This window comes from Argentina anserina, chromosome 6, assembly GCF_933775445.1.
Source record: "Argentina anserina chromosome 6, drPotAnse1.1, whole genome shotgun sequence".
NCBI lineage: Eukaryota > Viridiplantae > Streptophyta > Magnoliopsida > Rosales > Rosaceae > Argentina > Argentina anserina.
The window spans coordinates 11,729,658-11,756,256 of record NC_065877.1 but is presented as its reverse complement, the minus strand read 5'-3'; the positions used below and the strand labels follow the sequence as shown (position 1 = coordinate 11,756,256).

Genomic DNA, 26,599 nt, shown 5'->3' with positions numbered 1-26,599 from the left:
TTACAAAGTTTTTTACCGTCAACTTCATGGATCAATTGTCTGCAATCATTTTTCAGATATATGAAGTTAATTACATTTCAGATCCAAACTTCATGTATTATCTTTCAACGTTTTCCAAACTTTAGATTCCAAAAACGTGGTTCTTCCCTCATCAGAAGATATACACAAGTACACAGACAATCATCCTTTGCAATTTTGGTGTAAGAGAAGTAAATATCAATCATATGCCGGCTGTGAGGCCAAGTAATGAGAAATAAGATACCACGTGCTTGAAAGAGTCACCATTTCGTAATAAATAATTTGCACTACCCTTTCCAAGTTGGAAGCAGATCGATGTGAGGCTGGTTTTAAAACAGTTAATGAGAAGAGAACCAACCTTCTTCTCCAAGACCATTAGCTCAGAGCACACCTTCACCTTCACCTTCCCTTCTCGATCGATCTCATGTTTAAAAATTTTCCAGTATACGTACCACTCGCTCGTATATTTTCATACGCAAGCTATAGCTTTCATTCACTATCTTAATTAACTTCAACTGCCTCCAATCCCCATAACTTTCAGACAGTACTCGTTTTCTAATTATGACCTCCTTATAGCTCCCTCTTTAATTGGAAGTGATGAGAAATCTCATATGTCCTGGAATGAGCTGCTACCCCCCATAGCTGCTGCAACCTCCTTTGAACAATGTAAGCTCTCTCTCTCTCTCTCTAGAAAAAGATGCGAAGCTGTTATTTTTCCAAGTGATGTAAAATTGTAAATTACTTGCAAACTTCGCGATCGTTATTCCTTTTCAGATCTGAATCGTTTCAGCTGTTAAAGGAGTTCAACAAAAGTTCCGTTTCCGTTTGTATACATGCAAGAAAAAATAATAGCCACAGATATGGTGCTGATATGAGAGATTGAGAGTTCATTTCATCATATGCTTCTTAAGTTCATGATGAATTTTCCCAGAAACAAGAAAATGCGTTCAAGAAGTCTCCAATTTGATTTAATAAAATAAGAGACTTCAAGAATCTTTATAGTCAACTCGATTTAATACATAGAATATTTTGATGATAAGCCTCCAATTTGTTAGGTCTAGGACCACCTTCTAATGTGTTATGCTGCTATGCATGTGTACTATATAACCATGAATAGGCACTGAATAATGTTATTTGAGTAGCTAGTCTGCCTAAATGTTTCTTTGGTTCCATACATCATTGTTTATATGCCAATTAACATGTACTACGTGATAAGAAAAACATGTGTATTTCATGGCAACGCGACGCAAGAAATCTTTCGGATTCTTTCCTACAATTATACTCTCTTTCAACCTTCTTATTACTCCTTAGTTATGTGTTCTGCCTTATTAATTTGTTCATTGTTCGAACTGTTTAGATCTCAGATTACTCAAAAACTAGTTTACAATAGATTTATCAGATCTTTAGTCCTCTATCGCATTCTAATTGCATAAAGGTAGGTGACGTCGAAACAATATTCAATATTCATGATTAAAAAAATTGAGCGCTTCAGTAAATTATCACAAATATTTGATTATACCATGCATGCAGAAGGGTCGTCATCACAAATTTCCAACTACTTATATTGGTGGAGTTTATTACCATGCAAACTCCAACAGAGAAAAAACCAGGCGTCTACACTTACGTGGGTCAATGGCCAATCTATTCCTTGGCCTGGTCAGTTCGCAATGACAAGCCTTCACGCCTCGCCATTGGAAGCTTCATCGAAGACTACAGCAACAAAGTCGAACTCGTCCAGTTCAACTCTTCCACCTCCGACTTCGCCACCGATAACCGCCTCATGTTCGACCACCCTTTTGCCCCAACGAACCTCATGTTCTTCCCTTCTGAGGCGGCCACCAATCCCGACCTCATAGCGACCTCCGGTGACTACTTACGCATTTGGGAGATCCATGACGACCGAATCGAGCTCAAGTCGCTACTGAATAGCAACATGAGCAGCGAGTTCAACTCAGCCATAACATCATTTGATTGGGCAGAGTTTGACACTCGACGAGTGGCAACATCGAGTGTTGACACAACGTGTACGATTTGGGACATTGAGACGGAGGCTGTGGACACCCAACTGGTGGCTCATGACAAAGAAGTTTATGACATTTCTTGGGGTGGATTCAATGTGTTTGCTTCCGCTTCTGGGGATGGCACTGTTAGGGTGTTTGACTTAAGAAACAAAGAGAGGTAAAGGCGCCCTAATTGCTTTTCTAATGTAGTTTGCAAGTTCCTTAACCACTATGCACTTTTGCAGTCGCCAGTATTCTGAATATAGCTTTGAAAACTGAAAATGAATCTGGGAGCCCTATGCATGCATGTCCTTACTAACGTCTGTTTTTATGAATTATATGCATATCGCTTCAAGTATGCATGAAAGCATAATTTTTAAAATGCATGCATGATTAACATATTCTGCTGCACTCATTACACTCAGTCATTATTCTTTGAAAACAAAGTACTATTAAAGTGAAATGCATATCACTGTCTAATTAAGAATGGCGACATCATTAATAAGTAATCGTGTAAATTAGTTGAGATATTTAATGAATAATAGATGTACATGCATTTCTCCCAATTTTCCAACAGGTCGACAATAGTATATGAAAACCCTGCCCAAGAGTCATTGTTGAGGCTAGAATGGAACAAACATGACCCAACGTTCATAGCCACGGTTGAAGTGGACAGCAGCAAGGTGGTGATATTGGATATTAGATTTCCCACAGCACCAATAATGGAGCTAAACAAGCATGGAGCCAGTGTGAATGCCATATCATGGTCGCCAGGCATGGGGCACCAGCTATGTTCGGCGAGTGATGATTCAAGGGCTATGATATGGGAGGTGGTGCGAACCAGGTTTGGATCCGATGGGGCAGACGTCGAGCCGGAGGTGTGGTACGAAGCGACGGCTCAGATTAATCAAGTGCGGTGGTCACCGCTCGAGTTGGATTGGATTGCCATTGCTTTCATGAACAAGTTGCAGATATTGAAGGTTTAGAATAAGTAACGTTGTATGGTAAAGGTTTGACTAGCCTTTTCAATTAATTAAGTTACATGGTAGCGCGGCAGCTAGAGTTTTGGAGTTAAGAATTGAAATGGAATGGTGATTTTTTTTTTCTGGAGGAAATGATATTTCGTTTCAATAAAAGGGACATAGCTCAATCCAGACATAGAACATAGACACTAGAAGAAACATTACAAATAAGAAGCAAATTCTCTTAACTCAATTCAACATAGAAAGAGCTGTAAAGAGAATTTAATTAAACCGAGGTATAAAGGGAACATACTCTACATACACCCAAAGTAAAAAAAAAAAAAAACTAATAACATAGACCCAAAGAGAAGCCCAACTCACACCAAAAACCCTACATCGCGAGATCATGCCGCAAGCAACACCCAAGCTACCGAAAACAGACCATGAACACGGTAGTTCCTCCGTGGAGCACCGATGCACAATCAATCCCAAAACACAGGACTCACCATCCAACAGAATAAAATCTCTCATAACCACACCAATTCCTCCACCAATAAGTAACCATGGCAGCCGACAAGGATTTGAGAATCTGAACACAAAACAAGAACAATAACAGTAACCTTTTGAGAATGGGGGGTGAAAAACTCACGCGTTTACAACACTCATAATCAAGTAGGGGAGTACAAAGCACTTTGCGTTGATGCCATAAGAGACCTTCACAATTGAGGATAGATATATGTTATGTGGATGGGTGATTTTGACCTAGAAACATATGAGATTGCTTGGCATACAGAAAATGAGGAGTGAAGTTCTCTTGCACTAAACATAAACAAGAGATTAACCACAAAATGGGTAACAAACACCACAAGGGTGAAAAGATATTGGCCAAATTAGAAGAAAAAAGCTAAAAGAAAGCAGTGAAACGAGTAATTAAAGAGAAAAATCTCCCCCAAACTCTTCCTCCATCGATTTAGATCTGGAAGGATCAAGATTTGGGTGAGAGCGGGGGAAGATGAGAATGACTCTCAGATCTAGTTTCTCTCTCTCTCTCTCTCTCTCTCTCTGGGTTTTAGAGAGAGAGAGAGACTATTGATTTGAAACATTAATAGAAGACAACTATTGATATTAGTCACTAGTGGAAAACCGGTCTTAAGCGGCGAACTGAAAGCTTGGCAAAACAATTTCGCCTCTTAAGTGCTTCTTAGGCGATGAAATATAACTCAGGCTTGGTTCGTCTTTTTAGAAATGCACCTAGCGACAACAGTGATATATTTGTCGCTTAACTGCGTACTTATACGGCGAAACGTCTTCATCGTTATATGTTGGTCACTTGAGTGATTCTCAGACACGACGGAAATTTGTTGTCACCTAAGTTTCTTTAAGAGGCGAATTATGGGTTCGAAGAGACGAATTATTCCGTCTCTTAAGTAAACCCCATCTATAGTATCAACTTTAAACCCATATCTAAAACATACGGGAAAAAAACCTCAGAAGTTGCTTGTCAAATGGAGGCGGTGATTTCTATTTTCTCCTATGGAAGTGGCCTAGAATGGTCTTATAAAGCTTTCTCTTGCTCCACGGCCTTTACCTAGTAGCTTATTGCTTGGTATGATCACTTAATCTCTCATTTTACCATTTTCTCATGTTTTCCCTATAATTGTTTGTGTGAATGATTCTTGTCATTGATTCATATTGTTTGTCAATATGTTATTTGCATGATAAAATACTTAATTTGGTCCACCCACTAGATTCTAACTTGGTATAAGATATTATTCTCTATAATTTCAATATATTTTCAATTATTTTTCCAGTGATGAATTCCGACAATTCACTTAATTCTTTCATTCTTGATAGTTAGCCTCAGAAATCTCGTTTGGGAATTATGTATGATTCCGGAATCATATATGATTCCTGAATCATACATGATTCCTGAATTGTCCTATTTTTGTACAGTTTGGGAAAAGAGGACTTTGTTTCATAGTTTGCAGTTCTAGTGTTTTCATTTTGGATAGTGGGATATATTTTGGCACGGTCTCCCGCTACTGTTCTTCGAGTGCATATTAGGTATAAATATTTGTGCACTTGAGGAACTGTAGGGAGATGCTGTCGAAATTTTCTCACAAACAAGAACAAAAATACAACTACAAACTGTGAAACAAAGTCATTTTTTCCTGAATGGGATTAGGACCCTAACCGGAGGCATAAGGTGATGGAGAAACACATGTGTACATTTTTTGTGCTTATTATTTAGTTTTTATTATGACAGCATACAAATAACATGGATACAAGTTGGATGTTGCTAGGGAGGGAGGACCCTCTTTATATAATGGGAATCTATAATTTTGAACTATGTAAGAAACCAGGGTAATGGAGCTGAATGGTACAAGTGTCCGTGTAGAATGTGTTGCTGCAACGAGTATGTAACTGATTCAGTTATGTATAAGACTTGTCACATTATGGTATGTGGCAGAGTTATACAACATGGACAGACCATGGTGAAGTAGCTACTTATCCTACATCAGTTGAATTTCGAGCAAGTTGCAATCATCAGGCTAGGACATCTAGTGGTATTGGCGGCCTTTCTATCGACCCCACTATAAACATGCTAGTTTATAATTTTCCATATGCTTCGAGATATGATCAAGCTGAGGAATTTGATGTACCCATTGGCACTAGTGGTTTGGAGATGAAGTTTTGGACAAGATGAACTCTTTTAATTTCGGACCGCTTAGCGGTAATCCAAAAATAAAATAAAAACAAAACGATCAAAGCATCTTGCGTGTTGGCAGCATAAGAGTATATTCTTTGAATTGCCTTACTAGTCAAAATCGATACATAGAAACAGTTTAGATATCATGCACATAAAGAAGAATGTAAGCGACAGCGTTGTGGGAACAACTCTGGATCTTAAAGATAAGACAAAGGATAATATCAAAGCTCGGGTGGATTTGGAAAAGATGGGCTTGTGTGAACACTTGTGGTTAAAAAAGACGGGGACAAAAGTGAAAGTGCCTATTGCACCTTACGAGGTGAAGCCGTTTTTAAAACTTTGGGTTTTCAAGTGGTTTCATGGTGTTAAATATCCTCAAGGGTATGCAGCAAATATAGCACGATGTGTTAAGGTGGAGGGACAAAAGATAATTGGGTTGAAGACTCATGATAATCATATTTTAATGCAACGACTTCTTCTAGTGGTAATTAGACCGTATCTGCATTCTAATGTAGTAGAGCCATTAGTAGCCTTGTCCAGCCAGTGGCAAAAGTTATGCACTAGAGAAGTGAATAAGTCAGATCTGTTAAAATTGAAAGAAGAGATTGTATACATCCTTTGCAAATTAGAGAGGATTTTTCCCCCTGCCTTTTTTGACATCATGGTTCATCTCATGGTCCACCTTCTCGACCAAGTTCTGCTTACTGGCCCAGTACACTATACCTGGATGTTTCCCATAGAAAGGTAAAATATATGTGTATGTTTATCATATCATATTTTTAATTATATATAGTGTATAATTTTCTAACTATGTTTTTTGTTTTAAGACAACTTGGGGATTATAAAGGCTATGTCAAATTTCGAGTGAACCCAGAAGGTTCCATTACAACTGCGTACATTGCACACGAGTGTGTAGTCTACTGCAATATGTATCTCCATGATATAGATGACACATAGTCACGTGCTGCCTCCAATGAACCTACATTTAACCTTCCAGTTGTTTCAAAAGATATAAGAATGTATGGTAACTTACCACAATCATAAACTCTTAGCGAATATGAATTGATTGAGGCCCATTGGAGCGTACTGCAATATTGTGATGAAGTTCAAGATTTTATGGAGTATCATTTGAAACAACTTGAGGATAATGAGGACGATAACTCATAAGAGTCGCACAAGAGATCATTTCCTAAATATTTCAAGAAATGGGTACGTAAAATTTTGATATTTATTTTGTCAAAAAAAAAAAGAGAACAACAATTTTTGACTAGTCATTTCTAACCACATGTGTGATTGATATTTTTCTCAGATGAGAAAGTTGTAACGAGAAAACAGTTAGTTGTACTCCCCACAGATGCAACATTTGGCCAGTATGCCATAATCACATAATGTATATGCGACTTGTGTAGTGAACGGCGTAAGGTTTCTGACAGAATTTTCAGATCAAGGGAAGAAGACACAAAACTGTGGCGTCATGGTAGAGGATAAGAATGGAGGACCACCATACTATGGGGTCCTTGTTTCTGTTATTGAACTATTGTACGGATCTCGTATGCCGGTTGTTTTGTTTAAGTGTAGATGGTTCAATACTGACCCAAGTGTTCGGAGGAGTACCCGATTGGATCATGACCTATTTTCAGTGAATACACACACAAGCTGGTATGAAAATGAGCTATTTATTCTTGCAACCATGGCAAAACTAAGTGATCTATCTTGATGATCCAAAATAGGGCCGCGGTTGGAAAGTGGTAAACATGATGTCACACAGAAATATTTTTGATGCAACCACACTTGCACAGGGTGTAAAGCAAGATATTGATAATATGGCTATTGAACTATATCAAGAGCCTTCTACCTCAGCCATCCCTGTCACAAACAACATTTGCATCAACAACGAGATACACTTTCAAGCGTCTGAATACGTTCCTATAGAGTTTTGATTTCGATCCTCTACTGTACATTCCCCGCACAGAAGAAGACTTCATTAATGATGAAGATGAAAATGAAGATGAGGATGAGGACGCCGATGAGGATTATGAAGAAAATGATTGAGTACTAATTAATGCATGTTTAAACTTTTACGTGTAATATAATTCTAGTTAACATGTATGAATTCCAGAATGTTATGAACTATTCTACTTGTTTTTATTTAAATTGATCTATATACTCTAACCATTTAAGTGACTTCTAAAAAAACCATTTAACACATAGTCAACATTAATTAATGATAATGCAAGATTAATCTGAAATCATGAAATCCCGAATATTGTATCGTAATGAAGATCAAAAACTAAAAAGAATCAAGAAACAATGATTTCATGATATTTATAATGTATAATTGTGTATTAATAAATGTAGAGATTCTAAATCATGTTTTTCATTTGAGAAAAGGATTTGACCGCATAACAACATTTGTGGTGCGGTATCTTTCCCATCATTATTTTCAGCCCAAAATTAAAATTGATGCTGCCAAAACAATTGCCGCTTAAGTGGTCATTATATGTATAGGCCCGATATTTCTAGACACCAGTTGGCTCTTTCCATCCCTAGATCCCCACAATTATTTTCTCTCTCAATCAGCTCACAAATCTCCCTGTTAGTCATACCCAGCCTATTCAATCTTGAAATCCCTAGATATTAGACTCAAATTTCCTCTCTAAATTATCTAATCCCTAATTGCTCTCATTCCATTGTATATAAGAGAACCCTCTCCGTCTTGGCCACAAACAAAACCCAAGGTTCGTCTCTTTCCCCAAATTCTCTTATTCCATTTTATATAATGGTTTGTTTCATTGCATATCTAGGGTTCTATTTCCAAATTTGTGGCTTGTATATGCTGGTATTGCATCATGAGTTTGAGCTCTTTACTTTATTGGATTTAATAGTGAAAGCCAAATCTGTTTTGTACTTTTAAGAGTATGCTGTGAAATATGCTTAGTTTGCTCAGTTTTCAATAGTCGTTCAGGAGGTTGTTTTGTCTTAAGTGGTTGTATTAACATTTTCATCTTTTTGTTTAATTTGCTCAATGTTTGTAGGATTGTCCAAACTCTCACTCTCAAGTTAGAACACAGCATACTCTTTATCTTTGTTATGTTAATTTTTTCCTATGTTTCTTGTTTTTTTTTTGCTCCTGATTGGAGAAGTGGGGCTTTTCCATTATGATGATGAGTAACAATCAAGAGTATAATTATTATAACTAATTAAGTTATAGATTAGAAACCCTCAAGATATAGTCTTTAATTATATATAGAGTTATTTCTTTCAATCTACTTAAGCTATTTGTTTATCTGGATTGCACTGATTTGAGGTTTTATCTTGTTTCAACTCACAACATGCCCGGCAGGAGGAAGAGAAAGGCTTGGAAAGATGTTGAAGGCCTCTTTAGAGTAGCGGTTGTACGACAACACAATGGTTCTCCAACGGAGTCATCGCAGCCCACTGTGACTACCACAATGGGAACAGTTGTTGCAATGGCTCCCCCACTCTCATATGAGGACGACCTATTTGGTGAGATGCTAGTAGAACGATATGAGGATGACCCTTCTTTGATTAGTATTCGGCTCTAAAAAAAGGGGACTGAAGACCCTGCCCCAAAACGCAAACGGGGGTTGGTGAACAACAAAAAACTTGGAGATATTATTAGAGCACCAGGGAAGATCCAGTTGGTCTATGAGAAGGAACTCATCATAGGACCTGACTCACAGGATTGTAACAGTCTCTTGGTCAGTTGTATTGGCAGCTGCATACGGGCAAAAGTTGTGATGAAGACAACAAATTGGGAAGAATGTCATCTGGATGAGAAGACAAAGGTGACAGATTGTCTCTCGGTAAGTTATAGAGGTCCTATTTTCTTATAGTTTATTTGTAAATTATTAAAACTAATTAGTATAATGATTGTTGTCGTGATAATGTTACAGTTGTTCTTTGTTATTGATTATGAGAATGACGACATGTGGGCGTGGATCCAAAAAAAGGCGAGAAAAATATTTGCGGACTGGAAAGGGGATTTTGCCACCCACTATAAGACTTATGGGAGTAAAGAGCTCCCTTTGGAGCTTTGTCACAAGCAAGATGAGTGGGTGTGGCTTTCTAAACACTTTGAGTCACCAATTTTTAAGGTAAAATGTAAACGTATAAGTGGTTTGCCTCTATGAATTAAAATAGAACTGATTAAGTCAATGTAATTAAGCATCAGTCGTATATATCATAACAAAGTTGTATAAGTCATAGTCATATCTTCTTATTTTTGTTTGTGATTAATGTTGATGGTTGTGTATAACAGAGACGCTCAGTCGCTAACATGAACAACCGTAGAAAGAGGAAAATGGAACACCATGTAGGGCGGAAACCGATTGTCTACAGGATGGTTGCATTTAGAGACAAAGGTGATGAACTTTTTGTCATTTCAGGTTATGAGGAGTCTTATGATGCCTCCAAGGAGGAGGAAGCTGCTAGGGGTGGCACTTAAGACCGAAAAAACCGAAAACCGAACAAAAAAAAAACGAACCGAACACAAGAAAAACCGAACCGAACCGAATTAATCGGTTTGGTTTCAGTTTGGGCACATAAGAAACCGAACCGAACCGAAAAACCGAACTATTTATAAAATAATGTCGTTTTACGTTTATCTTACCGAATATTTGATTTGATTAATGTGATTTTAGGTTTATATTATATATAATTATATGTTTCTCTTTTGTAGTGTTATATATGTATATATAATCATCTATGTTTATATGTATGTCTATATATGTATGTTTCAAATAAGTTTGCTAAAACAAACATATATATATATATACAAGCGGATGTGTAATTACTAAATCCGCCTCAATATGAAGCAACTATATGAAGGAAACTTCTCGAGATCGATCGACACCAGTCGATATGATTGATATATATATAGTCACCTTGTAAAAATTTCATCCAATTCGGACCTCGTTCAACCGTCGGAATTTCCGGTAAACCGAAAAAAAATACTAATATGTCATAAGGGAAGACACATTACCAAAATACGAACACCAAAAGTCGTTTGCATATCTGAAATCACCTAATTTTTGTCACCAATTGTATGCGGTCACACCAAAGAAACCCATTTGGCAAAGCCCCGGTCAATGAGGATTTTAATATGTCAAAACGCATCTTTTTTAGTTTACCGTTGGTGCGAACGGTCAAATCATTTCCAAAACGGACGAAATTTTTACGGGGTCCCTAAACATATATACATATCACATCTACTGGTGTCGATCAACCATTTTCAAACTGGAGTTGTCGATCGCCGAAGTGTTCACTAATGTATCATAACCTTTATATTAGGGTTATAATAAAACTATCACATTATGAAGTGACTATATGAAGGAAACTTCTTGGAATTGATCGACACCAACCGATGGGATCAGTATATATATTTAGTCATCATTTTAAAATTTCATCCAATTCGGACCTCGTTTGACCGTCGGAATTTCCGGTAAACCAAAAACAACACTAATATACCCTAAGGGATGACCCATTACCAAGATGCGAATGAGAAAATTTGTTTACATATTTGAAATCACATAATTTTTTTCATCGATCGTGCGTGGTCGAAACAAGGAAACTCATTTGGCAAAGTCCCGGTCAATGGGGGTTTTATTATGTGAAAACGCATGTTTTTTGGTTGACCGTTGGTACGGACGGTCAAACCATGTTCAAAACGGACGAAATTTGTACAGGTTCCCTAAATATATATACCGATCTCATCTACTGGTGTCGATCGACCATATTTCAAACTGGAGTTGTCGATCGCCGAAGTGTCAACTAATGTATCATAACCTTTATATTAGGGTTATAATAAAACTATCACATTATGAAGCGACTATATGAAGGAAACTTATCGGAATTGATCGACACCATCCGATGTGATCAGTATATATATTTAGTGACCATTTTAAAATTTCATCCAATTCGGACCTCGTTTGACCGTCGGAATTTCCGGTAAACCAAAAATAACACTAATATTGTTATGGTATTGTTGGTATGGTTGAAAACTTACAAATAATTTTTGTTAGTAGATGAATGACATGTTTTCTTAACAACTATTTAGTGCATGTCCTACATTATTTATGGTGACAAAAAAAGCAGTAAAATTTTTGTGTTTATTTTTGTTTATTGTTTATTGAATGTTTAGACTGATGTGAAACAAAATTGTAAACAATGTTGAATGCTTGTCGTCTTACACTTACATAAGAAGATGAGGGATGAGGCCGCAAGATTGAAGAATGATTTTATAAGTAAAAATCCTGACACCCCTAATGATCAGATCCCACCTTTTGGTCTAGAGGCTCAGTATGGACTGCTTGAATTTGGACTTGGAACAAGAAAAGGGGGGGGGGGGGGGAGCTGCGTGGTCTTGGACATGCAAACATCAAAGATAAGAGCCAATTTTCCACCTCTTCCACTTCACGTTCTCGACCGAATATGGAGGAGAGACTACATGAGGTCATTGAGAGGGATGAAAAGGCTGAGGGAAGGGCTGAAAGTGCCGAAGCAAAGACTAAAGAGCTTGATGAAGAGGTTCAGAGAATGAGGACTCAACTTGAGTTTCTTATGTCTCAATATTCTAGTGAACATTATGGAGAAAATGTCAACATGGACACGAACATCTCGAGCTAGGCTCATTTAGGTTTGTAGAAGTTTGTTTTTGCATGGACAAATTGATGTCAATTCCATGGTTTTTTTGCTGGTACTTGTGTGAACAATGTTGCTTATTTCATATTAAGTTGCTTTTTTTTTCCAAAATATGTCTATTACTCTAATTATTAAGTATATAAAAAAATAAATAAATAAATATATATATATATATTAAAGTGTGATTAAAAATAATTAATATGAGTATTATATAGAACTAATCGACAAATGGATTCGTTGGGATAATCAGATGAAACATGGCGCCTCTTAAGTATATAAAAATTTTGCCGTCTAAGATCACAAGCCACTTAAGAGACGAAAATGAGTTGAGGTTTAAGTACAAAACGACGAAAAACCAGCCATTTAAGAACAATTGGCTTCGCCGCCCTAACTAACCACTGAAGCGACGAAACGACACTTGTCGTTTAAGCAAAAAGGAGACGGATTGTTCGTCATTTACGTTACTACATTCGCCGCATAAGATGTTACAACGAAAAGAATCTTTTGCCGCGTAAGAGCTTCACTTAAGCGACGAACGACGTGTGTCACCTTGATAACACCTATGTGACAAGGCCTACGCGACGAATCTTAAACGACGAATTGTTCCCCTCTTAAGTACTTATGAGACGGATTGTGATTCTTAAGAGACGAAAGTTGTCTGTCTCTTAAGCGTTGTTCTCCACTAGTGAGTATAGAGCTTAGCAGACAATAGTACAGTATCATCATGATGAATGGAGGATTAAAAAGTGATTATGAAAACTTTAAAACAACTATAAATGGAGAGGATGCAATTTTTAGGTGAGTTGAACCAATTTTCAAGTCGAATTAATACACTACCCAAAATGACGACTTTGATCATTGAGTAGACACTACTAAAATTGCGAGTCTGAATATATGATACCAAGTTTAAGTGGCTACAACTATAAACATTTGGACTTAAGTCATTCTAGCACTTCTACTTTTTATTAGAATGATAGGATATCAAATGAGGCTTCTAGAGCCTTACTGCTTGATTTTGCAAACACTTAATGCCCTAGAGGCTCCTTTCTATAAGTTTATTTTCCTATATAAATCTTTTATAAACATTTGAACGATCACATAATTGACATGCAGAGTACAAAAGAAGAAGGTGAACCCAATGAACTAAAAGAATGCAAAAGGTGATGAGATTTAGTTCGGTATAGTCAAGTAAAAGATGATGAGGATGTCGATGCAGTCAGTTACCTAGCTCAGATTACATACTGATCAGTGGTGGATTCAGGATTGGATCATTGGGGATGTTTGAACTTAACTATAAAAAGATAATGGAGAATCTCGACGGTGCGAAAGAATTTTACTATTTGAAATCAAAATCGATCTACCTAGTTAGTGAATGTAATGAGACTTACTCTTCTAAAGCATATATACAAATAAAATAAACTAACTAAGTAACTATCCATGTAGCACATCATAATCCAAAATCATTTACAAGAGCATTCTATTAGCGGTTCGAAAGGTTAAGAAATGACCAATAGAAACTGAATTAAAGATCGTGGTTGATCAATAAAGCTTAGGAAAGATAAGAAATGAATATAATTTAGATTTGGACTTGTAGACGGGACATTTCATTGAAACGTGAAGCAATTTTTTTTTCAAATGCTTTGGTTTGGAATCAAATTTGTCATTTTAGTCTAATAGACACCTATAAGCATTGAAAAAGAATACCCATATATATCAAACAAAACGGTGTACATAGTCAAAATCTAACACAAATACACAATTGAATAAATAAACAATGTACTAGCTAGTAACTAACCTAGCTAGCATTCTAGAAGAAGAAGAGATACTTAGCTGAGGACACGCTATTGAGGAAGAAGAGTAAAATTTGGAAGGGAAACAAATGAGTAACGTTAATTATTTTAGGATGTTTAGCTTAGGAGAATCCCAAAAAATAAAAGATTTAAAACTTCATTTTTTTTCCATGTCTTGAGCTTGGAAATGCTTGAGTCACCCTTAAATTGGCTAGATCCGCCCTTGATACTAATGCTGTTTTTTTTTGTTATAAAAACTTGAAGTATTTGGCTGAATTTCCTTGTTGAGCTATAAGACCCGATAATTTTAATCTCGAATTACCGATACATTGGGATTAATAAACCGACATTTATCTTAAATATCAAAAAACGTAGTTTAATATGTCGTTATTAAATTACATGTCGCCACGAGCACAAATGTGTTATTAGAATATTTTTCCTACGCTCGGTTTTGTTTTTACGAATTTGTTTTAAAATAATCTTCTGAAAAATAGTTTTCAGTTGGATTTTATTTTTAGGGTTTGAGAAATCAGCCCAGCCTCTTTTCTTAGCCCAAGACCCACCCCGCAAGACATGGGCCCAAGTCTTTTTCCTTTTACTTTTCACCTCTCTCTCTTTCCTCCCTCATTTGTGCGACAATGCACAGAGAGAGCTCTTATTCTATCTGTCATCACCGACGCAGCGCACCACTCACTCTCTCCTCTATCCAGCATCGCCATTCCGGCCAAGATTCGACAAGCAATCCCACCACCATCTTCATCTTATCTTTCTCTTCCAAGCTATGTCTCTTAATTACTCATTCACCCATGATTTTGATGAGATTGAAATAGAGGCAGTGAGATGCCTTCGGTGAATTTCCGGTGATTCCTTCAACTTTGATCGGTCTCCTAATCCTCTCTTTGGTAAGCTTAATCGATTCCTTAAATACCCAACTCAGTTTGTTTCTTTAGTTTCTCAAATTCAGGGACTAACTTAGGCTTTCTTTCCATATTCTTCATTGTCATCGTGCTCCGCCTTCGAGCTTCCTCCTTTTGGCGATTCCAAGAACATCGGCGAGTCCGTACACATTTATTTGGTAAGCCTAGTCTTCCTCTTAAACTTCTGACCTTCTTTATTCTTGATTTATTGAGATTAGAACTTAATCTCTTTGTTCCTCTTTCTCTGATTTGCTTCTGCCAATAAACCCAAACTCCGGCGAGCTTGGTGAAGGCATTTGGGACATAAGCAACAAGTATGGGCAAGGCAGCAGCTCCGGATCGAGGCTAAGAGAGTCATTGCCTTTACCTCTGCATTTTAGTCATTAGAGGTAGAATTTAATCTTCTTGTTACCTATGTAATTATCTCATTGTTGATGTTTGTTGGTCTTGTTGTTTGTGGATTGAAGTTAATTTGATTGGAGGTGGTTTGGGAGGCTGGAAATAGGATCGGAGAGATAAGGGTGAAAATGTTAGTTTTTACCATTTTACTTTTACCAATTTATTATTTACCACATGATGAAATTACTAAAATGCTCATGACAGATTTACTGTTTGACTTTGACTTTTACGGTTTTACAGTAAGTTACATTTTTTCTTTTACTGAATGATTTTAACCGTTTTACTTTTACCTAAAATAACTTAGTGCAAACCAATCGTATTTAAAATGGCGACGACTAAAATGTAAGATTTAGTTACGACTATTTAGTAGTTCCAATTCTCACCTGGTTCGAGAATTCGTGTAACTTAGAAAATTGTCGGTAAATTATTAAATATTATCTTTACGATTTAGGGTATGTTTAACTCTAAAGCATGTTTATTATCGTTCGATAATTATAGTTGGACTATTTTCGAGTCATTTGAGAATTAGTCAGAAATTAGTTAGTCAACTTAATCAACTCCTGATCAACCCAGGAAAGACTTGGTCAATGGGAAGTCAACCTTTGACTTTCCTGGTCAAACTAGGGAAAATGATTTGAGTCAACTTATTTTCGATATTAGACTTTAATGTTGACTTTTTTATACCTCATGAACTCAGAGTTGATGTTATGAGGATCTTTCGGAGACTTGGAGTAGCAGCAACAACATCTATACATTGGATTTGGATATCAATTGGGATTTTGCACGTCATTCCAAGTAGCGGAGCTAACCCTCCTATGTTGTATTTGGCCAATAATAATGCATAGTCTAGTTCTCGGTTGAATGATTTATGATGCATTAAATATTGTGAAAACCCGAGACTATACACAATTTTCAAGATATGATTAGTAGTGAATCCTCGCGTGTGTTGACCTAAGAGTGACGAGACCCTAGCATTCTAGGTGATCCTATGGTGTCGATGACCGTGAACCTCTAGAGGATCAATGCCCTATTTTATATTAGATCCATTCTTTCTATACTATTGAGGGCATTCCATTTAAATGGACACTCTTGCTACTCTGTTATTGTAACATATGTGTAGTTGGCCTCGACTATTAGTCGTTAGGATAAGTCGAGCATTGCTTGAAGTTGAATTTTTCTTACCCTACCTTTGGAACTCCACAAATTATTTTAGCATGATTGTATCCCAAACTTGCATTGTTTTATATATGGTTTTCTCTAGATCGATCCAAAACCTACCCTCAATGTTTTATGATATTCTTTTTATCCCTACCTGATTTTCAAACCTCATGGGCGAGATGGCCCATACTGGGCAAACGAGGATGACGCTCACCCCTACTTTAGTTTCTTTGCAAGTTTGATTGCGATTTTTGTAGCTGGGAGTCTCATTTGAGAGCTAGCATTTGTGTGTGCACCTTCATGCATTTCTTTCCTATATTTGTTACCAATGTTTTCGAGTAAAGTTTCTCTGAGGTCTCCCCTTAGTATTTTTCCACATTTTACTTAGTTTTGGATTGTCAAATATATTAAAGTATTCGGCTGGTGACATTAACGCTACTTTCCGCATTTCTTGTTGTATAAATTTATTTATTTTTACGGAAATATAAAATATTATCATTTTATTTCATGAACGAATTTGTCTGGTCGATACATTTTATTCACTTGACTATATGAGCGAAACATAATAACTCTATCCTACTATACTGGCCATGTTGGGGATGTGACATGCGCTCTACTAGTCCTTGATTAAAGAGTTCCAACTTCCAAGTGCTACTAAACTCGGTGACAAAATAACAGAAACACCCCTGAATATTCTGATATCCGTTTTTAACCTCAAGAACCGAAGACTACTTTCCCTTCCGAAACTTGTCCAACTCTCGAACCTTCTTCTTCGCTTTTGCTTCTCCTCTGTAACTAAGCAACAAAGAGACCTCCCCCTCTCTTCTCTCCCCATGGCGATGACCATAGAAGGTACGATTCTTTATACTCTCTGTGTCTTCATCTTCGATTTCACCTCGATCATTTTTATTCGTAATTGACAGCGGCTGGATGACGGCAGTTTCCCCAGCTCGTTTGAATTACAGTCACGGGTTGAATTAAGCTATCATGTTTCATCGATTTCCGTTGGGGAACTGTAATAACTGTATGAATTGTGCTGAATTTTCCGAATTGGGATCAATTTGAGCGTCAAAGGATGGGTCTTGGTTTGGGGTTTCATCTAATTTCTTTGTTGTATTTGGGTAGTCTTGCCTTTTTGGTTCTTGCAAACATTTAAGCTAAAAAATGCCTCTTTTTTTCATTAAAGTTTCGACTTTTATGTAAACTGTTGTAGAGTTTATATGTGTGATATTAGAGAATTATTAGTAGTTGTGTTGTTATCCAATCTTTAGTCGTATTTTGATGACATTGGTTACTAACTATTTTCTGTTTTGGTGCAATGTTGCTACGCAAATTGCTGACGTTTCGTGCTCCTTGCAGTGTAAGTGAGAAATTGAGAATTTAGTTCTGTGAGTTTGGCTGTTATTCAGTTTTTTCTGTAGCATTCTACTGAAGTTATTTTCTTATTGTGCAGGCTTGCAGGACTCGCATTTATGTTCTCGGCTAGCATCTTGCTGCAGGTCCTGGTGAGTAAACTGTTAAGGTTATGTAAAACAACAACGTGTGCCATATACCATTCCCATTGTTTTTTTTTGTGGGAGAGGGCAGATGTATACTTGTATTCATACTTTTATATGTTACCTTTTGTTGGTATTTGGTACTATTGATATCGATAATGTATAGGAGATGCAATATGGATATATTTATTTGCTAGCTTCAGGCTTTCAATTGTAGTTATCGCCAGTTAATGTTTGCATATATTTCTTAGTTGCAATTACTTAGTCCTGCATTTCTTTCTTTAACAAGTTTGTTCAACTAAAAAACATTAATCAAAAGGTGCTCAATGTGATGAAACTAGGCATTTCATATGATTATTCCGTACTTTAGTATTTTACGTTCTCATTAGGCTTTTGAACAGTAGAATTCTTGGAGCAATGATAATTATTTTGTTGTTAAACTTTCATTTTAGATTATAAGTTAAGATTGAAGTTGAGACTGCCATAAAGTTAGGCTTCCGTCTGAATGAGTATACTGATGGTGACTTGTCCGATAGGAATTGAGATCACTTATGTTAGGAATAACCTGATTCCCATGTAAAACATTTTAAGGCAAAAGGATTTGATGCTCTCCTTCTTCCCACAAATTATTTTTCTTTGTGGTCTGCAGTGTGACCTATCACCTTTAATACAAGTGATTAGAGAGTCAGTTTTTTTCAACAGTGGGTGTTAGCGCACACCGTCTTCATATACCTCTTTACTCTTGGTGTTGGGCTGCTTGCCTTTATTCCTCTTCCTCATAAGTTAAAATGGTTGACCCATATAGAAGTTACTTCACTGTAAGAAATTCCTAGTATCTAGTGCTACATGCGTTGCGGGAAAGCTAGCAAGAACCAGATAATTCTGGACTTTGTACCACCAACTTGAGTGTTGTTGAATCTGTTCTACAGCCCAAGGATGTTGAGCACAAGTTTAGTTATTTCGCTTGCCTGAAGGGAGTGATTGTTTAAACTTTAAACCCTATATTATGAATCATGGATCTCTTGCTTCAGAGGTGACCTTTCAAACACATCATGATCAGAAGTTTAGAACTATTATTGTCCACCTCCTAAAATAAAACTGCAGCTGCTTTCCAATTAGTAGAACTGACATAAGCTAAGGCTGAGAGCATGGGCACAGATGTATTCCATATCAGTAACTTAGGAGAAGTAAACTGATAGATGGTAACATAATTACTTCTTCCTCCAAGTCACCCTTTTCAAAATTTTACAGAACCCTAAAAAAACTGCACCACCCTTGATGAATTCAGACAGGGGGCATAAATTCTTTTGGAAAAAGCTCTTGGAAAGCTCAATATAATGGAAGATGTTTCTTAAATTTTAATAGGAGTGCAAGATTGACTTCTGCAATATATATATCATCAATGAGTACTCACAACTAATAATCATTGAGGTACTGTGCCCATCCATCTCTCTGATGTATGACTTTGCTTTCAGTTGAGCTCCCAAATTGTATTAGGCATGAAACTTTTGGGTGCTATCGCATAATGCATTTGTTCTAGGGAAACATAATGCTGAAACAAGTGAGACGTCATGTATATGAATGGGGAGGGTAACTTTTTAGTTATTACTAATAGAAAGGCTAGAATTCTACTCATACATATCTCCTTCATTTGAAAGGGGATTTTTTTTATAATTTGGCTCATTTTTAATTTTCCATAAAAACCTACTGCAGGTCATTCAAATAACTTGTGTGCTTACTCATTTACTGTGTGTATGTATTTCATTTTTTTCAATGTGATGCAGGCTTGTGCACTATACAACAACTGGTGGCCTATGTTGTCTGGTGAGTGGATAATTTTAGTTTTTTGTACTCGGGACCTACATGCTACAGTTGCATTGAGACAAAAAAAAAGTGACTATCTGCTTGTTGTTGTAGCTCTCATGTATGTTCTGGTACCTATGCCTTGTTTATTCTTTGGTGGTGGTTCTACTCATATTTTATTTACGAGGGAGAGTGATGGGTGAGTCTTTCTGAGCATTATACGCATAACATTTCTTCCTTACTCACACACCTATGTTCTTACTTCGTGTTTTCTTTATGTTCTTACATCAACCGCTTATAATTTGTTAGACCTTCTGTCAACCTTACAACTAATTATATAAAAGTTATTCGCACTGCCACGGTGGGATATGCTGCTGGCATTGTGTGGCTATTGGTTGAATTGGCTTGAGGTTAAGATGCAGTCAATTGCAGCTTTTTATTTTATTTTACGACTGAAAGCATCAAAACTTCTTTCTTCCATTTGACATATATTTTGGGCCAGTCAGTACATTATGAGTTTAAAATTTGTATGACTTGCTGGACAGTAGACAAAACTTTTAAGATCAAATGTGCTGTTATATTTTAGAATTATCTTACGGCACAATTAACATATGGGAAGAGAGAATGTGGTAGTATGCAGACCATGAGTTGTTACAACTATTGTAATTCATGAGCTCTGATTACAAAAAATATTCATTTGCCAAGTTTCTGTAGTAACCTTGTTGCTGTTTATTTTTTCCCCCTGTTTTCGGGTGATAGTATCCTAATAATAAATTACTTCCTTATAGGTGGATAAATGCTGCTAAGTTTTTGACTGGGGCATCAACTGTGGGGAGCCTAGCCATTCCCATAATTCTTAGGCACGCTCATATGATTGAAACATCTGCTATGTGGATCGAGTTCTTTTCATTCTTTATATTTGTGTGCACCGTCATGTGTTTCCACCGCGCCAGCCTCGAAGATGAGTGGTGATGACATACAGACGTTAAGTTAAAACACTGGCTCGCAATAATTGGGGCCAACAGTGATGTAGCCTAACAACTGCAAGAAGTATGAGATGCATACAATCGGACAACGATAGAATTACCCTTTTGTAAATCTGTTGTGTATATGTTCAAAAGGCATTTTGACCAGTTTCTTCTTTATTTGGTAACAGCATTAGGTACTTGCTTGCTGTGGGATTCTTTGTGTATCATAGTATATAGATTTGGGCATATACATAATATAACTTACTAAGCATTATGATTTTGTTCTTCCTCTTTGAATAGAACCAGGCATTATGTATATCTATTTAGAAGTTATAACATTAAGTCTAAATTAAAGGAAAAATAAAACTCAAACTGCAGGAAATTTTGGTTATGGCCTGTGTTTAATGAAATCAAAGGGCCTTCCAATCTTGAGATTCTTGCTATAGGGTGGTCATGCGGACTTTGTAAAGCGGTGGCCTGTCTCCGGTGAAAATACAAGGAGTTTTGTTTGTTTTCTGATCAAGAGTTTCGATTTTACCAGCTGGAAACTATAGACCGGTGTATAAGTATGACTATGGAATTCAACACCTCATTGATTCAGTGATCATGACTATGAGTTTGGGGTTTACAACTGGCTAGAAGTCCCGAGGGTCATACACTGGAAGAATATTAACAGCTCTTGATTTGTTGAATAATGGTGAGTTTAAGATGCGAGGTTCAAAGTCCTGGCGTATGCTGTCAATGTGAACTGAACTTGATTTTCAATTCTTTTGAAATGATGATGGTTTGGACTAAAGCTGATTCTTCTTCTTGCTAAACCCTAATTGAAGTCAAGGTCCAGAATTTGAATTCTTTAATCTTCAAGAGTCATTTGTACAATGTGGCTATATATTACTAAAGTTGAAGTACTTGAAAACGTTAATAAGGTAGATTGACTGGATGGAAGTATGATGTTCATATTTAAATCTTGTTTGGAATTAGGTCATGCTGCAGAGAATTTCAGAAACCTATGAACCCTAAACCAGAACAGTCTCTGTTCTTCTGATGACTGCCAGATTTTCCAGGATACACGTACTATTTCTTGCATATGTGGCGCATTTCTCACTCCGACATACGCTAGAAAATCATTTGCAACATTCTAGCATTGGCATACTGCATGTGTAGACATTTTCCCAAAAATTAAATCAACTAAAATTATTTTCAAAACCAACTAAAAGTTTTGCCATCTTAGGATCACCTGTTTTACTTTCACCAATATTCATATAAATATAATTGAAATTGAGCATAAATTTCTCGTCAAAAGCTAATCGATGAGATGATGTACAATATTATAAGTAATGAAGAAATTATGCTCGCATCTGCACGCAGAAATGCATAATTTTATTTTCTATTTCTACTTTTAAATCTTCAATCAGTCATCAATTCATCATGATAGTTTTTATTAATTAATTAAGCCATATATACGCTCGAGCAAGGATATTTCGCACGCCCATACATAAGCTCGTGTAAGGCCATTTCACACGCCGACACGCGCAAACATTATATCAGCTTTAATTTTATTCTGGCATAATTAACTTTTGCAAAACGTTATATATAAAATTAAAGGAGATATAACTTTTTAGCGATCAGTACAGAAACATATTTGATCTCATCGGACATACGATGATAAGGTCTTTAAAATGGATACCTTATTACAACTTAAACCATGCGACAATCATTAAAGTACCAAATGCTTAACTATTTATTGGATTTATTGATGGAATGGGAACCCAAACACCGTATGCATATATAGTAACTTTTCCTAAATTATAATTAGCACAAACGAACGTACTCTCTTAATTAATAAGTTGTCTTAATTAGAAATTCACATGCATTAATTGTTGACACTCTAATTACTGAACAACTATTCCCCTTGTTCTTAATTTCCTCGACCGATCCTTTTCAAACAAAAAATCTTCAATCTTGTCCGAAAGACCAATCGAATTGATCCAGTTCCCACATAGGTTCACCATTGTCAAAGACCATTGACACGCTTCCGGTGCTTTGTATTGATTGAGAGGCTTCTGAGGATGAACTCCCAGACGAGCTTAAAGTATTTCGTCTCCCCACTTCCACATCATATATATTTGGCACAGCTGCGATGCTGTTCTGAGCATGATATATCACCGTTGGATTAGTAGAACCCTCCCGATGATCTGTACCTAACTGCAGCGCAGCTGGTAAGGGGACTGTAACTGTAGGTCTGGGTATGATATCCCCGTTCCCTGGAGGTCGTCTGTCGAATGCCCTTAAGCATTTCGATTTCTTGTACACTCGGCATAAACTGAATTCTTTCCTTAACTGCATGCATGCATATATACCAACATGTATATTAGTGTGATTGTTTTGACACTAATTAAACTTGCTACAACTAAATTATGTCATCGTTAATAAAGTTGCCAAATCTCAAGTGTAAATTAAGTATCTCGTATGTACACATGCATATGATGTAACAATAAAAATATGTTGTGGAACACTTATACATTTACGTGTTGGTGAAGAGAATTAATTACCATAGTCAAATGATCAAATATAGAATTTTCTGGATTTGCTCATTATTTGCAGAAATGATTCTAGCAGAGGAAATAATGTATAGAATGCATGCCTATATAATATATCCATGTTGATAAGTATGTTTTTAGAAGATTAACTAGCTAGTAAGTTAGTCAGATGAAGTTAAGCTTAGGCTAGGTTTTCATACTTATGTAATTAATAGATCTAAGTTAATTAGTACCGTAGGAGCAGAAGCAGCGTTTGATGATGAACATGGCGCATGAAGTTGATTGTCTTCTTCCATGACTTTGTATTCATTCATCTTCCACTCGGTTTTGCTTCCATTGGGAGCTCTACCAGTGTAGAAGACCATGGTTCTTTTGATGCCGATGGCACCATGATTAGTTTCGGAACTGGAAGAGAAAACCCAACTTGGAGAACCAGTTGCCTTCCAATATCCAGTAGTAGTAAGTCTTCTAGGTCTCCCTCCCCGTGCTTCACTCTCTTGTATTGGGACGAAGAAGAACCACTGCTCTTGATCTCCATGGCAGACTTCTCCTGAATATCCTAATTAGTTACAACCAAAGGAAGAGTACATTAAGTATTAGGAAAACTGATTTAACTTCAAGCCAGATGCATGCTTGAGCGCGCTGCTGCATGTATCAAAATGAAAAATGGGTTCTTGAATTTGCTTGATATCTTGCTAGCTTTAGATCATAGAAATATAATATAAAGATTAATTGAAGATTAATTGAATGGAACTTGAACATTTACATAAGAAATTTATGGTTAAACAAATTTCTTGTATTTATATAGATATATATATATACACACATGTTATGAACATATTAGAATTTCTTAACGGACAAGATCCACATTATAATGAAGAACATGCACATTAAGAAACTGGAGAAGCACATATACACCACACATGCACACATCATTATATGTACTGTAAACGCAATATAAAAGATAAATATAGATATAGACATATAGTACTATGACAGAAAGAGCAGAGAGATGTATTATTACGTGGGAGATCACAAGGATTATGCTCATATATGTCAAGCTCAGGTATGATCCGATTTATAACCCGGTTCATGTCCATGTTCCTTCCATCTAGTTTGTGGGGCAAATAAAATGAAACTAGTTCTTCCTCTGTAGGGTAGAATCTATACCCAGGTGGAAGATCTTCCATTACTTCCCTATCTAGCTAGCTCTCGATCTTCTGAGTTCTATCCCTTTCTAGAGCTATGGAAATAGCACCAGGAAAACTATTTTAAATCTAGGAAACTCTACCAGTATTCAACTCCGACCTAGTTGAAGACTTGATGGAGTTTCTTAGTTTGCTGGTGAATGTAGTAAACAAGTATATATTATGTTTCTCGCTTACGTTCTCCGATCCCACTATATATAGAGAAATGGTTTGACAAGAAACTGTGAAGTTAGGCAAGCGAGCAAAGATGTTGAGAGCATCCGAGTGAAAAGGAGAGAAAAGGATTTAAGTTGCTTTGAAACTTCCAGGCACGCGGTTTAGGAAGAAATTGCCAGCTTTATTATTGACCCTCTCGGAACCTCGCTCCCAGTCAATATTTGGCATTTTATGCAACTCCACGGCTGTTGCTCTGCTCTCACATGCATGCCATTATATTTGATGAGTTAATATAACCGATCCCAAAAATAGTTCAGGTGTTGGTGAAAACAAAAGTCGTAAATTACTTAACTGTGTGTAACCATGTCCAGTCAATTAATACCTTCATAACCACGTAGGAGAAGAAGAAGAAGAAGAAGAAGAAGATCAAATGATAATCAGAGAGAAATAAGAAGAGAGGTGGTAACCATTAGGAACCCTGCCTAGCTACTCTTCCCACTTCAGTTAATTAAGGGTGACAATTCTGCATATGCAGTTGAGTGACACATTACTGTTACTTTATGTGGCACTACAAAATAAGTAATTACTTGTAAAAATCTTAACATGCAAGAAAAGCCAACAATCGGTAAAACTTATAAACAAATAATGCATGATATGATCAATTTTCTCTCCTGACCATGGTGAAATGACAAAGACCGGAGGGAATTCTTAATTTATTAGTTGGAGAAATTATTATATATACCCGATACATATCTCACGTGGCGTATCTCCTTAATGTTATTAGTTTATTTTTTTACTGTGGTTGTTTCTTATTGTTTCTTATTGTTTCTTATATGTAAATAAACTTTGTCATTTTCATCATGTGCATGTTAATTAGAGAAATTATTATATATACCCGCTACATATCTCACGTTGCGTACTCATTTAATGTTATTGGTCCATTTTTTACTGTGTTTGTTTCTGATTGGTTACTTATATGTAAATAAACTTTTGTCATTTTCACCACGGAGTAATTATTCTGTGTACCCGCCACACCACGTGGCACTGTCATGTGGTGTACCCAGCCAATCATATTACGTCATAATATAATTAACATGCACGCGGTGCAAATGGTAAAAGTGTATTTACATATAAGAACCAATCAGAAACAATCACAGTAATGGACCAATAACATTAAAGGGGTACACCACGTGAGATATGTAGCAGATATATATAATAATTTCTCTTTCACCACGTGCATGTTAATTATATTATGACCTAATATGATTGGCTGGGTGCACCACATGACAGTGTCACGTGGTGTGGCGGGTACACAAAATAATTACTTATATTAATTATATTATGACATAATATAATTGACTGGATACACCACATAAAGTATCAGTGAAGTTGTATCTCGAATAACAAATTAAACCAAGCCCCTTGCGGGCTGCAAGAAATGTTTTTCTTTCTGAACAAAAAAATACCAAAAGGACGTCTCGATCTGCATTGTAGAATTAGCATATATGATGGTAATATGTACGTGTTAGACTGTTAGTTGTATAATAGTGGGATCATCTGCAATTCCCCTCCTCGACCCTAGCTTCCTTTAATTTACAGAACGAAGATGAGCACAACGTCAATTCAATCGTACCGAACAAACCAGAGTTAAATGTGATAGGCGCAAAAGCACTTACAAAGATACCATATTATCAAATCAATTATATCAATGTAGTAAATGAAAAATAGAGTCATTACCCGTAGAGGATTGGTGAAACTAAGACTTAAAAACACAAACAGACGTGTAAACCAGAAATATGTCAGACTCGACC

The 26,599-nt window shown here is 36.5% G+C and overlaps 3 protein-coding genes across 4 annotated transcripts; 2 read left to right on the top strand and 1 right to left on the bottom strand.

Moving 5' to 3' along the window:
• The first annotated feature begins 410 nt into the window (after positions 1-410).
• On the top strand, positions 411-3,143 carry LOC126799188 (WD repeat-containing protein LWD1-like). Its single transcript, XM_050526328.1, has 3 exons — positions 411-684; positions 1,549-2,196; positions 2,596-3,143. Exons 2-3 carry the CDS (start codon positions 1,601-1,603, stop codon positions 3,002-3,004), a joined length of 1,005 nt encoding a protein of 334 aa, XP_050382285.1. The 5' UTR covers positions 411-684; positions 1,549-1,600; the 3' UTR covers positions 3,005-3,143.
• Positions 3,144-17,344: 14,201 nt separating this feature from the next.
• Positions 17,345-21,204, top strand: LOC126797891 (vacuolar protein sorting-associated protein 55 homolog). 2 transcript variants are annotated; one of them, XM_050524649.1, is made up of 6 exons: positions 17,345-17,469; positions 17,541-17,977; positions 18,071-18,122; positions 19,898-19,937; positions 20,031-20,115; positions 20,705-21,204. In XM_050524649.1, exons 3-6 carry the CDS (start codon positions 18,090-18,092, stop codon positions 20,886-20,888), a joined length of 342 nt encoding a protein of 113 aa, XP_050380606.1. In that variant the 5' UTR covers positions 17,345-17,469; positions 17,541-17,977; positions 18,071-18,089; the 3' UTR covers positions 20,889-21,204. The 2 variants fall into 2 exon arrangements, with proteins under 2 accessions (XP_050380606.1, XP_050380605.1); XM_050524648.1 differs by having other exon boundaries at positions 17,350-17,977.
• A 1,403-nt stretch (positions 21,205-22,607) lies between these two features.
• LOC126798841 (NAC domain-containing protein 90-like) lies at positions 22,608-24,786 on the bottom strand. The gene is made up of 3 exons (XM_050525904.1): positions 24,449-24,786; positions 23,658-23,983; positions 22,608-23,224 (listed from the first exon to the last, which is right to left on the bottom strand). Exons 1-3 carry the CDS (start codon positions 24,612-24,614, stop codon positions 22,841-22,843), a joined length of 876 nt encoding a protein of 291 aa, XP_050381861.1. The 5' UTR covers positions 24,615-24,786; the 3' UTR covers positions 22,608-22,840.
• Positions 24,787-26,599: the final 1,813 nt, after the last annotated feature.

What these genes read in the sequence shown, in the direction of transcription:
- LOC126797891 (XM_050524649.1), top strand. Translation starts at nt 18,090, where the DNA reads ATGTTCTCGGCTAGCATCTTGCTGCAGGTCCTG. An exon ending in GCATCTTGCTGCAGGTCCTG is followed by an intron (nt 18,123 to 19,897) that starts GTGAGTAAACTG and finishes AATGTGATGCAG; the next exon opens with GCTTGTGCACTATACAACAA. An exon ending in TTTACGAGGGAGAGTGATGG is followed by an intron (nt 20,116 to 20,704) that starts GTGAGTCTTTCT and finishes ACTTCCTTATAG; the next exon opens with GTGGATAAATGCTGCTAAGT.
- LOC126798841 (XM_050525904.1), bottom strand. Translation starts at nt 24,614, where the DNA reads ATGGAAGATCTTCCACCTGGGTATAGATTCTACCCTACAGAGGAAGAA. An exon ending in TAATCCTTGTGATCTCCCAC is followed by an intron (nt 23,984 to 24,448) that starts GTAATAATACAT and finishes GTAACTAATTAG; the next exon opens with GATATTCAGGAGAAGTCTGC. An exon ending in ACGCTGCTTCTGCTCCTACG is followed by an intron (nt 23,225 to 23,657) that starts GTACTAATTAAC and finishes GCATGCATGCAG; the next exon opens with TTAAGGAAAGAATTCAGTTT.
- LOC126799188 (XM_050526328.1), top strand. Translation starts at nt 1,601, where the DNA reads ATGCAAACTCCAACAGAGAAAAAACCAGGCGTCTACACTTACGTGGGT. An exon ending in GACTTAAGAAACAAAGAGAG is followed by an intron (nt 2,197 to 2,595) that starts GTAAAGGCGCCC and finishes ATTTTCCAACAG; the next exon opens with GTCGACAATAGTATATGAAA.